This window comes from Etheostoma spectabile, chromosome 13 (genome assembly GCF_008692095.1).
Source record: "Etheostoma spectabile isolate EspeVRDwgs_2016 chromosome 13, UIUC_Espe_1.0, whole genome shotgun sequence".
In the NCBI taxonomy this organism is placed as follows: Eukaryota; Metazoa; Chordata; class Actinopteri; order Perciformes; family Percidae; genus Etheostoma; species Etheostoma spectabile.
The window spans coordinates 29,296,011-29,310,027 of NC_045745.1; the positions used below are offsets into that span (position 1 = coordinate 29,296,011).

Sequence of the window (14,017 nt, forward strand, 5' to 3'; positions counted from 1 at the left end):
ACATATGTTTCACTTTTACAACCCATTGTTTGATAACTTAGTGTGCATATATATAACAAAATCACAATATTTTTTTTTTATTTGAATTAATTTAAATGAGTTTGTACACTTGACTGTAATTTGACTTTTAACATTTATTGTGCCAAAATTGCTACCTACACTTACAGTAGGCTCAGTAAATGCAAGACCACACTAAATTGCCATTTTTATGCCTCGTGTTTGCCAGGAGCTCGACCGTATCCTCTCTCTCCCGCTCTAAACACAGGGTATTTGGCAGGTGGCATTTTATAGATTTCTATATATATCTTTTATAAAGAGTATGTAGGGAGGTGATGAGGGGCCTGGTGAGGTGTTATTGCCTTGTCTCTTGTTGTTAAGTTGTTTTTTACTGCACGTCTTTACAATTTGTCATTGTCACTTAAATCAATACATGTTGATTTAGAAGTAGATATGAATGCATAAATGGATGCATGGGTCATTTTTCAACAAGAGAAACCTTAAAAATAGAGATGTACCTCTGTGCCAACTAATTCTGAGTTATTGTGTATTTTGTTCATGTACTGTTTAAGTTGGTTAAATTCTAAGTTATTAAGACCCAACGTTATGTCAAAAGATTTTTTGTGTAGTAGAAAACGTTGGATCGGGGAGGGGATTTCAGGGTTCTAATCTTATTGAATATAGGCTTCCCACTGACATATAGACACATAAACGTACTTTTGAATAAAGACAAAGTAGATACTGCCACTGGCTATATTAGTTTAAAAATAACCCTTTTAATGCAGTGGACACTGTAAAAGATAATAGCCGGATAGTGACTGGTGTGAAGCACAGATCCTTCTGTAATTCTGTAAATTGTCACCAGAGGGAGATAAAGGAGAGGAAAGCTGAGAACCGTCCTCATCTAAATGCCCATCATGTCAGCATACAATCTCTTTAGTTTAGGGAACAAGACACATTAAAATATAATATAGCAACCAGCACAAATAATAACAGGGAGTTAAGGTTGGCTACAGCACTACCCATGCAGAATGACCCATGTGCCCAATGTGAAGCTTTACTGTAGGTCACTCAAAAGAAACACGTAATTCAATTACTCATTATTACTGAGGATACAGTTTTTAAAACTCCATGCCTGGAATCTGTTTGTTTGATGAGGTTAGACTGAGTGAGTGTATTCTGTAAGCCATCAAAAAAAACCTCTTTAAGTGTATGTATAAGTATGTACATGTCTTAATATATTTCAAAAAAGACCATATTTTAAACACAGAATGCAATGCAACGTGATACTATTCACCATCGGCCACATATCAGGAGCGTCATTCATGATATTATGACATCAGAATATTGACAACAGGCGAAGCACCAAAGGGATAGATGAATATATTAATGACACAGCACACCAATGAAAAAATATAATGTAATAATATTATCACCGTATAGTAATATTTGGGTTGTAACCTTCAAATAAGAGTCTTGAATTATCCTGGTTTGTTCATTTCATGAATTCTTTTTTTTTTTTAGAACAGCTCCACACAACATCTAGAGAATGTGTACTAAAGGTATTCATGCTTAACAAATAAATGAATAGTATACATTTCTTTGAACCACATCTGTATTGTGGGAGTGTCAAATGTGCTTCATCTCAAACATGTTTATTGTTTTTTATGTGTTAAGTGGGGTCAGGGCAGTGTGGATAGTGACATCATTGGCTGCCTGGGTGACTGTGACATCACTAAGACGTTGTAATAACGCCGACATCGCATTGCGTCTCTTCTACAGAAGAATAGAAGTCCTTCTTTGAGCCGCTCTGAGTACTGCTCTGACTGCTATGGCCGCAATCAGTAAACGACCAAAAAGTTCTCGGCTACCATCCACGCCATCCCCGCCCTGACTGCTAACTGCAAGAACCATGAAACCCGTTTTACAGATAGATTACAGATGAAACCTTTCCAAGGAATTATATGAGAATGTAATGTTGTAATCATGTGGGATATTTTTCATAACTTTCAAAAGAAAAAGTCAGGACGACTCAAAACTAGCAGACAAAATGTCCTTAAATAATTATACCTTTAAACTTAGTCTACTTGGTCATCACATCTAATCGACTAACTGTTCTTTTTTCATTATATTTGTAGGTTAACATAAAATGTTAACTGCTGCGCAAAATGTTTGATTACAATTTTGGGGAAAATCTGGTATTAAAGTGCTCATATTTTTGCTTTTTTGGCTTTTCTCCTTTCCTTTATTGTGTTATATATCTTTTTTGTGCGTGTTAAAGGTTTACAAAGTGGAAAAGCTCAAAGTCCACCCCAAAGGGAGTTACCATCTCCAACAGAAAACACTGTTCATAAACTGCTCCAAACAGCTCTGTTGTAGTCCAGCCTTTACTTCCATGACAAACGCGTGTCACTTTGTAACACATGTTACAAATGTTGTAATGCTCGTCTAGCTGCTAGCGTGGCACGCCCTCATACTCTGCTTCTGACTGGCTAGTAGTCCTTACCTAACTACTGCGCATGTGCCACTCCCAACAAAGATGGAACAGAAGTGAGATGTCTCACTCTGTAGCTAAAACAGAGAGCTCAACACACAGGGTGAAAAGAGGAGCTGCAGCAATGTGCAGTTCAACAAGATTACGGTGTTTTTTTGAAAATAAAACCATGTAAACCTACTCTGGTACAACCTCAAAATACAATTATGAACCTGAAATTGAGCATAATATGAGCACTTTAAACCTTCCATATAGGCATGCACCCTTTAATCTGGTCGAAAGAGCAGCCTACCCAGATCCTGCCTACGCCCCTGCAGAGCGTTGCTGTGAGAGCCCCGCTCCTCCAGCTCTACTGTGCTGTGCATGGCCTATTGCAGCTACAGCTACAACTGGTGGAGGCAAGAATGACACCGGCGCTCCCCTGCATCAAGACAACCTGATCGGAAGGACGGATCTGCTTCATTTCTAGATTCAAAAACACCACAATGATGGCGCGGGGCATTATACCGTTACGGACACGTTTGATCGCGACTGTTTTTACATTTCTTGGACTATGGGGATGTGCGCTTTCCATCAATCGCTACTCTATTCCGGAGGAGATGGAAGTGGGCTCCTTTGTTGCCAATCTGGCCACAGATTTGGGTCTGGATGTTCGCAGTTTGGTGCAGCGCGGAGCAAAGCTCGATGTCATTCACAGCAAAAATTACCTTGACATCAACAAAGAAACGGGGGAGCTGGTAATACGCGAGAAGATGGACCGGGAAAGCATATGCATGACTAAAACAACCTCGTGCTTTCTGAAAATGGATGTCATACTTGAGAAACCCATTCGCATTTTTAACATCGAGTTGGAGATCTTGGACATTAACGACAACGCGCCTGTGTTCCGCAGGAAGACAATGCACTTGGACATATCGGAGGCAACCCCTCCCGGTGAGAGGTTTTCATTGACAAACGCTGTGGATGCGGATGTGGGGGCGAACTCCATCAAAACCTACTATCTCAGCGAAAGCAAATACTTCAACATCGACATACAAACTGGCAGCGATGGCTCCAAATATGTCGATTTAGTTCTGAACGGTCATTTGGACCGAGAGGAGCATGCAGTCCATAATCTGATTTTAACCGCTGTGGATGGAGGGGTGCCTCCCCGCTCCGGCACAGCCAGCATCGTTATTAACGTCCTGGATATCAATGACAACGCCCCCCTGTTCAGCCAGCCGGTATTTGCAGTCAACGTTTCAGAGAGCTCGGCTGCGGGGACAGTGGTCATGACCTTAAACGCAACAGACTTGGATGAAGGCACAAACGCTCAGTTGATATATTCATACACACTGTACACCTCGGAGAAGACCCAAGAGCTCTTCACACTTGATCCAAACTCAGGTGAGATCAAGGTGAAGGGGGTGATTGACTATGAAGAGAGTCCGAGTTTTGAGATGCACATACAGGCTCAGGACAGGGGGGCCAACCCCAAGTCAGGACACTGTAAAGTCATGGTGTCCGTCACAGATCTGAATGATAACTATCCCGAGGTGACCATCAAGTCTGTAAAAAGTGCACTGACCGAGGACGTCTCTGTGGGGACCCTGATTGCTGTGGTCAGTGTCAGCGACAGGGACTCTGGAGCAAACGGCCAAGTGGAGCTCACTTTGAGTCATCAAGAATCTTTACCGTTCCTGCTGAACAAATCCTCGGAGGGCTACTTTGAGCTGCTGGTTTCAAAGCCACTGGACAGGGAGATAATAAGCAAATATGACATCTCGCTGAGGGTGACAGACAAAGGCTCGCCGCCTTTATCCGAAACAGAAACCATCACTTTAGAGATTCTGGATGTCAATGACAACGCACCCACATTCTCCCAGTCCTTCTACACAATCCATGTCGTGGAGAACAATCTACCAGGGGCGTTGTTGACATCTCTTAGTGCGTTTGACCCAGATCTCAACGAGAACCAGTACTTGGTTTATTTCATAATGGAGAAGGAGATTGTTAACACGTCTATGTCAATGCTGTTCTCCATAAACCCGGAGAACGGTGATCTTTATGCCCTGAAGACCTTTGACTATGAGAGAGAGAGGGAGTTTCTTTTCCACATCGAAGCTAGAGACTCTGGTGTTCCCCCGCTGAGCAGCAATGTGACAGTTCACATCATCATCCTGGACCAAAATGACAACACGCCTCTCATAGTGTCACCGTGGCGGGCGCAGGGCTCTGTGGTAGAGGAGGTGATACCGAGGTCCACGGAGAAGGGGCACCTGATAGCCAAAGTGATCGCCATCGATGCCGATTCTGAACAGAATGCTAGGGTCACATATCAGCTTCTGCAGATCACCGACGCAACCCTCTTCAGCCTGGACCAGTACAATGGTGAAATCCGGACAACAAGGATGTTCAGTTACAGAGACCCGAGACAACAGCGGCTTGTGATTGTCGCCAAAGACAACGGTCAGCCTGCGCTCTCTGCCACTGTCACCATCAAGATATCAACAGTGGAACACGTCATGTCCTTTTCTGAGACCACAGAGTTGCCACTAGAGTATGACGTCTTCACAGACCTAAACCTGTACTTAGTAATCGGTTTAGGGGCTGTGTCCTTTTTGCTACTGATAACCATCTTGGTTATTATTGTCCTGAAGTGTCAAAAACCCAAACCAAAGGCCATCAAGATCCCCCCAGCCAACAGAAACAGTGTGATCAGCAGGAACAGCATGATCAGCCAGAGGAGCTCCACCATCGCGGATTCCACCCTGATCTCCAGCGATGCCTACTGGTACAGTTTGTTCCTCGCAGAGACCAGGAAGGGCAAAGTGGTCGTGAGACAGCCGATAATTCCCAAAGGAGCTGGGTATTTTGTGTCCAGTATACCCAGAAGCATAGGGCCGAGTGAGACCACAGACTCCAGAGCATCCACACTGGAGGTATGTATAAATACAAAAGTAGCTGGGTGCTTACAGACAACACAGAGGAAACCAGAACATGTTGGTGGGACAACTTATTAGTCATGTTGTGTTGAATTTACTTTGGCTTGCATCCACAGTAAATACGACAAAACATTTGTAAGCCTTTCAGCTAATGGTGGTTTAAAGAAGTGCTTTTACTAGTTAATGAGTCCTACAATAGCATACTTTTTTATAGGTATACATATATTTTAAATGGGTCATACATGCAAAATTAGAAAGACAATTAATCATCAATCTCATTAATCATTTTGCTTCATGCACATGTGATTCATTATTTTAAACATAGAGACACTTTGGGGCAACTACTAGTAAATAGATTATCTCCAAGTTGACCTCATTGTGCACAGTTTTAACTCTATGTGTTTGTGTAGAATCCACAATAGAATTCAATGCAATGTTACAACTGTGGTTTGGCTTGTGACCTTTTACAAAAAAAGCAGTTTTTATGTGAGACCCCTTGTCATGTTTCAGATGTGTAGTTGTAATATTTGCCTTCCAAACATGTCAGATGGTTTGTTTAAATAACTTTTTAAGTCTTGAAAAGGTCAAATTATCTTTTTGATTTATCTTGTGACCGTCCTCCAGTAGGTTGGGACACACATACTCAGACAAATACTTAACTACACAACTGTATTAAAAGCTCTTAATATACTGTCTATGATATAAAGTTGTTCAAACTAGCTCGCCTCGACCAGCTACAACATTAAATTCTACTGCACGTTGATGCATATTCAGTGCAATAATGTCATACATATACAGTTTAACAGTGTCAGTTACAGACGCCACGTTTTCTGCAAAACAAGTACTTTTATTGTTTATACGTTTAAGCAGGCCCGGCCCTAAACAATTTGGTGCCCTAGGCAAGATTTTAGGTGGCGCCCCCTTGCATCACTGTACAGTTAACTGATGTTAAAACTAACAGATAGCGCTTGCTATTTATTGATTAGCCAACTATGTCATGCTAACGGCTAATGCTATTATCGATCATTGTTCTGCAACAGCAAAATAATATCATTATCATTATCACCTTTACTGTAACATTACCTCTGTCTTTGTCACGTTTTCCCTCCTCTTCTTTTCTTTTTTTCCTCCCCTGGGCACCAGACAGTTTAGGACGCTTTGACATTATGAGATTTAGATGCAGGTAAACGAAGTCGGGCTTGTTTTTTTTTAATTAAGGTGACGTTAGGTACAGCACAGGCCGGGCGCCCCCTGGAGGTTTGCGCCCTTAGCATTTGCCTATACTGCCTAAGCCACAGGCCGGCCCTGCGTTTAAGTATATTTTGCTGCTAAAACTTTTGGACTTTTTTGGGGTTTGAATGCAGGACTTTGATTTGTACTCAACTAAATTTTCACAATACATTTACTAAAGAGTACATTTTCCACCACTGTAACTCTCAGACGTACTTTGAAATACTTTTACGCTGACACCAAAGCAGTATTTTGTAATAGTTACATACATTTAATGTCTGGCCTATGTGTGTTGAATGTTGACTGGCTGATATCACTCTGATGGCAATTTTGTTTCTGAATAGTCTTAAATTCACCAGAAATATGATGCAAATGCAAACAAGTATAGGAAAAATTAGGTCCAACATATACACCACACACATATATATATATATATAAATACACACATACATACATACATACATACATACACACATACATACATACAAAGACATACACAGATTTATATATGTGTAATGGACTGCACCTATGTCCAAAGGCATCAGATAAGAAATCTGGGATAAAAAGTTACAACTAAGAATATAGACATGCTGATGTTCATTATCAGCGTATTTCCAGCACAAACCATCTTACACTTTTATTGCATAACTAGGCCAAACAAATACCCCCCAAACAAAAAATGTACCACTGTTCAATGTCTTATGTAGTATGTAGGTCATTTATTGCAGCTGCATAACACACAATTAGAGCATAACTAGTGGGTGTAACTGGGGGAGTACTTCAAAGAAGCCCAGACATGGAGGGGTTGTCTACAAGGACGAGAGATATCGCTGTACTGAGATGCATCATGCTCGGGGGTCTGCAGAGTCTCCAGCGGGGCATCTGCACACAGTAGACTGTAATCAATGTAGAACCGCTGAAACAGTTCCAGATGTTGTTTGCTTTTGTACAGCTGGACCCGCAGACTAAACTGAAACAAGTTAACCACTGAAAGATTAAACAACATGAATATGCATAAATGCACAGGTGCGTGTGGAGTAGGGCTGCACAATATGATATGATCTTTTTTTTTTTTATTGTCATCACTATATCAATTGTCGCAATATACCTATTGTGTAAGGACCATATGACAATAGACACTCAGATTTCTTTTTGTTAGTTGAAAGGAAATATCAACAGAAAACTACCTTTTTAAAATGTAAAATATGAAAGTGGTGCCTTTTTTTATTAAACTCAATCTTCAATTTGTTTAATAAAATAATCTTGGTAACACTTTCCTTTTATTTGTTTTATATTTAACAAGCAATTTGTTGTATTTTAGCAGAATAGTGAAAGCCGCAGCAATGCAGAACTGACTACAGATATATATCGGGATATTCAACAACGTTATGGCTTATCTCATTTTTCCCTCTTATTGTGCAGCCCTAATGTGGAGAGAGAGAAAGGTTGAGAGAGAGAAAGAGAGAGAGAGAGATTTGTGCATGATGTGTATGTATTGAAAGTGTGAGTCTGAGTTTCACATGTAGAACTGAACTTGTTTCTTTTTTCTGTTCTTAAGTACTCAAAATGAAAGGAAGTCCATTCTACAACTGGAGGTATGCTGGTTGCTAACTACAATCTGTAGAGCCACTACAATTATTTAGACACTTTCTATCCTTCCCTATTTGGTATATATTCTTGGTTTGGCTCCAAAATCTGGTTGATAAACTATCACAGTTTCCATTGCAAAAATTTGGTCCGTTGATCAACATATTTTCCTGATTAAATAGAGCACAATATATCCATTTGTCCTCGGTTGGACTCTGTCTCTCACAAATACAAACACTCTGTTCCAGTGCTGTGCTATTGTGAGCAAATGGACAGTTTCTTAAGTGCGAAAAGAGCTTACTGAGAGCTGAGATTAGAATAAAATTGGCTGCCGGTCAGACCTGTGCTGTGCACATCTGGTTATATTGGCAGTGATTCAGGACAAAGTGATGGCACAGATATATTTAAAAAAAAAAAAAGGATCTTGGAATGATTTGTCTGGAATAGTTTCTCAGCATGTAACATACCTGAGAGCACAGACTGTATCAACTATCTCCACATCCTTGCACATGAGCTATGTTAGGGCATGTTTCAAATTTATATAAATTGTCCTATAATAATATGGAATCTACACTATTTCATTGTCCCTCTATAGTTGTAAAACTGGCCCACCAAATACCAAATAGCACATTGTGATGCCTGCTTGTGCATGCTTTAATTACACCTCTATTATGGTTAATTGCTTTGTCATATTTCATTTTAGCTGTGTATGTTAGTTGAATTTCTATGGATGATTTGGTGAAATTTCTAAATCCTCAACACTGATTTGAAAGAAAAAAAATATAGAAACAAGTTATTGATTTACCCTTGATTTGAAATGTCCCTGAAACCCGATGACATGTCAATGATGGTGGCAGTAACCAGTCACAATCCACTGTTGCATGAGTGAGGACTTTCTCTAAGTTTATATCGAGGTTGACTTTCTGTGTTTTCTAATTCTACGTTCTGTCTCTTAGCAGGAACCCAGAAGAGAACTACCATGATATAATCATCTCTTCATGGGAGTCTCTGGCTGAAATTCCTCCCTGTGACTCACAAAGAAGACAACAACTGTCCTCCCTCGGTCCCTCTGCTCCAACTTGCTCTTTCTCTGTAGCTCCTCCAAATCCCCCCCGTACAAACATCAACCACGAATCACCTCAGCTTTCTACCTTCTCTTTTAAGCATGGAGCTGCATGATTCTACAACATGTTTAAAATAGTTGACAGTTAATTGAAATCATTTATGGCAGGATATTTGGACATTTCTAGAGTTGCCTCATGTAGTAAATCATTCCTTCCTTAACGCTTTGAAACTCCTCAGTGGACAAATTTGCCTTCTCTCCAGGGTTTACGCCGTGTGCTGTAGTGCTAGAAACCATCAGTAGCTCAACATACATAAGTCGCCATCGTGCAACCTTTTCTAAGCAAGAGCTTAAAATAACGCCTATTCACAAACACACATACGAATCAGGGTGAATGTGATTCTTCCGCAAATCTGGTAAGTACTGGACTGTAGCTGGTTATGTCACTGATTCAGCCTTTACACTTGGTGTTTATCTTTTTTAAATAATAATTTCTACTGTTTTATGAGTCTTGCTGTTCAGCAAGGGTCACTCTATCAACTAGTAACTTGCCCATAGTCAGTTATCTGATTTTAGATTTTTTTTTTTTTACATTTGTTGTACTTAACAGTGAGGATTGTGTGAAAAGGACAAAAAAAGAATGAAAGAAAAGAAAATTGCAAAATGTAGAATAATAACAGGAAATACATTGTTTCTCTTTTTATTTGATTGTAGATACTGTAGTTCAATAGAAATTATAATGGAGTCAGAGAAGCAAAAAGACATTTAACACCGTCATTAGGTGTACAGTTTATATTTTACAGACATCTGTGCTGTTATAATTGACGGGGCACACTGTTATCTGGCTGTTTTGGGGAGAATTACACCGCAATATTGGATTTCCTGAACAGTGTTCAAAATCTAGCATACGCTCTTTCAACCGGTCTCCTCTTGATGGGGGGAGTGAGCGAGGGTGCACGGGGAAGGTGTGTTCAAATTTTCATATCGCAAAAATGAGGGTGGGGCCACAATGGGCAGCATGTAAAACATTCAAACATGACGAACAATATTTTTTGAACCAGGGTCAAATGTCAATTACACAACAATATTTTGCTTTTCACAATTATCAGCTATTAATGTCCCAATCTAATTCCAATGGTAAAGCTGGCAAAACAAATATGAACTGCATTCATTTATTGCACAGTGCAAACACATTAATCCATTAAAAAATACAATTACAGTGGAAATCTAACAAAAAAACAAACACATTTTGTATTGATAAGAGTAAGAATATTAAAATGTATTAGTCTTTGCCATGGCACAAGGGAATATAAAGTCCAGGCAAGGTATTGTTTTATGAATATCCATGTTTTTTATAGATATTTTATGTAACTTTTAATGCTGCTTTTGTGAGCTTCTTCAAGGGCATTTTGTGTTGCATATTTGTAGTTTGGTGCATATGATGTTGTTTTAATATTTATATATAAGTTACAATTGAAACTAGAGTACTTTTCTTGACCTCAAAGGATGCGCTGTTGCACTACTGTAAAGCCCAGGACTTTCATCTCTCAGAAACAAGGAGCTCATAAGGGCCGCTTATTAGGGTGCTAAATGATAGAATCTAATTGGGCGAGGCTAGGATATGGGAATGGAGAAAAGGAGAACAAAGTGTAGTGATTATACTGTAGTTGCAGTATTCTAGTGCCGGCTCCGCAAATAAAAAACAGCTGAACACATAGACGGTGCATAAGAAAGTAATAAGCAGATGACAGCACTTTGAAATATGCACCAGATCCAAATGGGATCGCATCTCTCACTCAGTAATGCAGTAAAAAATAGAATATTTCTAGAAGTATCGAGCTACATATTCTGAGTCAGTGAAATCTATCCTCTCGCTCTTCCTCTCCTACTGTTGCCTGGTGTCGGTGGCACACCAGGCTTCGTGAGACATAAACACAGCTGTCTGTCTGTCTGTCTGTCAGACTGAAGCTGTCACATAACGAGGGATCTCTTGCTGTGGAGTACATGTTATGTGTGCAAGCAATGCCTGAACCGTTTGATTCCAACAGTGTTTAAAGAATGAATGAATTGCACATGTGATGAGCTCCTTGCGTGCCTTCTGCATTGTAAAAGATATACTATGTGACTGTTGATGAATGATATAACGACATGTCATACAATATTACAAATTACAGTTATAGTATCCCAATGATAAAAAAAAACCTTGATAGCTAAGGCGTTGTTGGATAGGGGCTCAGTCTTTTTTGGTTTCAGAGCGAATGTTCTACTGAGAACCAGTAAATGCATTTACTGTAAATTAAACTGCTTTATACTTTGTGTTTTTTATACAGTAGACTTTTTTGATATCTTCTGTATTCACTGTGATCAAATTGCACAGGAGGTGCTTGTGCTTGGTATAGTATCAGTGTGTTATTTCCCATGTGTGTGGACACAGCTCAGTTTTTCCTCTGCTAATTTGCCAGTCAGATTGTACAGTATGCTTCGAGAGTTGCATCAAACCTTCCATCTCACTCAGTGGATCAAAGACAGAATGGGAGAGAATGGTTTTGCTTTATTTACAAGTCTAGTTAATTGTCGAGTTTTTGATGTTGCTTATTTGGCTTAAATGTTCTGCCTGATCATGCTAGTTTGAATAAAGCTTTTTAATCTGTCTTTCTGTTGTGTCTGTGATGAAAAATGAAGCAGAGTTATCAAAATGACTTCTGCAATGTGACACACTTGCTTTATTTCTCTCTGTTTCTCTCTCTGTCTCTCTCCCCCTATACCTCTGACCCCCCTTCTCTCTCTTTCCGTGCTCCCCCTCTCTCTCTCTCTCCCTCTCTCTGTCTCCCTCTTTCTAAAATTCTCTTGCATACACACATTTTGACCCAGTTTCTCTGTGTAACACTCTGTACTAATTCCTGGAAATTGAAACCAAATAAAGGAGATGTGCCTGCAGTTCAAATTGCAGAAGTAGAGAAATAATAGCTTTGTCAGGATTAGTAAAAGCCCACAGACAAATTGCATAGTCTGCTCTTCACTGTGACCACATATGGCTTTCAGCCTGCAGTCCTACAGGACACTGATGTACGAGGGACCCGTGAATGTGTTTGATCTGAAGCAATTCCCATTATAATTACGGGCATCAGGTCTGTCTACTTTGGCAATATTATTATTCTAATTACAGACTTGTACTGCTAAAGTGTCAATTAAAAGTCCATCAGACTTTTTGAATTCAGCATTTCACAGTCTACAACAGTCCAGATGGAATAACAGATTTAAATGAGAAATGGTATAGAGATGTAAAAAAAGCTGTAATCAGTTAAATTTGGAACATAGAATTCAAAATAGTTCTATCACACTGTATGTTGGATAGGGGGTGATTCCCATTGAAACCAAATGATAGCACTCATCTCAGCAGCACTTTGCAACACAGGCACTACTACAGGCCCGAAGGTCTGCTGGTAACTTGTGTTTTAAAAGATTAGAAGTAGGTCGAAAGAAATAAAGCAGTGCAGCTACATTCATGTGTGCTGAGTATCGCTGTTGTACTAGCCGTCTCCCCAGTGGTCTACATTTTCAACACTGGTGCTGTCCATGGTGCTGAAAGTGTTGTGCAACCCAGCTGTGATAAAACCGGGACACTGGGGTGCAAAATACTACTTTTCATTACACTTTACTAGAGGCACACAGAGCTGGCAGATCTGGCTGGGCTATATTATCGGCCGATATTAGGCATTTTCAAACTATCGGTATCAGCACATAGTAAAAAGGAATATTTAAAAAATAAAAACGGACAAAACACCCTTCAACCATGTTATGAGTGTTGTCTGTCAAATGATTTGTGGTCTTGAAAAGGCATGCAATTAAGCTCTGATTACACATCATCAGGATTTCTTTGTACAGTGCTACTTGGGCTCCATTTCCAGCCTTTGGGCTTCATCATAAATCACTTTGAAATCTGCCCCCTTCACAATCAGAGAACTGCTTTTGTCTGCACAGAGCTAGGCTTGTAAAGAGCAGCGTATTGATCCAGTAAATGGGTTTTACTATCTGTCTGTTTCACCATTGAGTACTGGATTACAATATTAAAAATGGAGATTTTCAGAGAATTGTAAAAGCTGCTTAAGTATATTTTAACCAGGGTGTATGGATTTGCTCAATCCTGTCTAGATTGGGTTACTATGAAAGTTAGTTTTTGTTAAATCAGTATAGTGTTTCCAATCTGTGAATCTTGAACTTTAAACTGCTCTCTGTTCATGTGAATTGATGTAATGCTGGTTCAGTCCTTAATTTTAGGATTTGGCTGCAAATTCCCTGCTTAAGGCTGTAGATGTCAACAGTTAATTCAAGCTTTGGCATGCAGCAGAGGGTGTTCTGTCGTGCACTCTGTCTGAACTTTTATGCCAGGAGTATGTGGAGGAAGAGAGCGTATAACAGGGTGTGTTATACTGTGTGAGAAAAAGGATTTGGGTACTGTTATAATCAGTGCAAACCAGCAATTATTACACTTGTCAGTTAATGTGATAGATCATTAGGTCATATCAGAGCAACTTTGCCAACTTTTTGCCTTTATCAGTGTTACTGTCTCCAAATGTTCAAGTCATTTTAATCCCAAAGCACACAAAGCGACTGTGGCTCAGTGGTAGAGTGGTCACCTACCAACTGGAAGGTTTACTGGTTCGATCCCTGGCCCTGCAGTTCCATGTCGAAGTGTCCTTGGGCAAGACACTGAACCCCGAG

The 14,017-nt window shown here is 39.9% G+C and overlaps 1 protein-coding gene across 4 annotated transcripts; it reads left to right on the forward strand.

The window, feature by feature from the left end:
* Positions 1-2,792: 2,792 nt before the first annotated feature.
* Positions 2,793-11,947, forward strand: LOC116700992 (protocadherin alpha-C2). 4 transcript variants are annotated; one of them, XM_032534511.1, is made up of 3 exons: positions 2,793-5,412; positions 8,204-8,240; positions 9,189-11,947. In XM_032534511.1, the coding sequence occupies exons 1-2, from the start codon at positions 2,977-2,979 to the stop codon at positions 8,213-8,215; spliced, it is 2,448 nt and encodes an 815-aa protein (XP_032390402.1). In that variant the 5' UTR covers positions 2,793-2,976; the 3' UTR covers positions 8,216-8,240; positions 9,189-11,947. The 4 variants fall into 4 exon arrangements, with proteins under 4 accessions (XP_032390402.1, XP_032390403.1, XP_032390400.1 ...); XM_032534512.1 differs by having other exon boundaries at positions 9,192-11,947; XM_032534509.1 differs by lacking the exon at positions 8,204-8,240.
* The last annotated feature ends 2,070 nt before the right edge of the window (positions 11,948-14,017 follow it).

Bases quoted from the DNA above. Each gene is read 5' to 3' on its own strand.
- LOC116700992 (XM_032534509.1), top strand. From the start codon at position 2,977: ATGATGGCGCGGGGCATTATACCGTTACGGACACGTTTGATCGCGACT. The intron at 5,413-9,188 runs GTATGTATAAAT...TCTGTCTCTTAG, and splicing joins CCAGAGCATCCACACTGGAG to CAGGAACCCAGAAGAGAACT.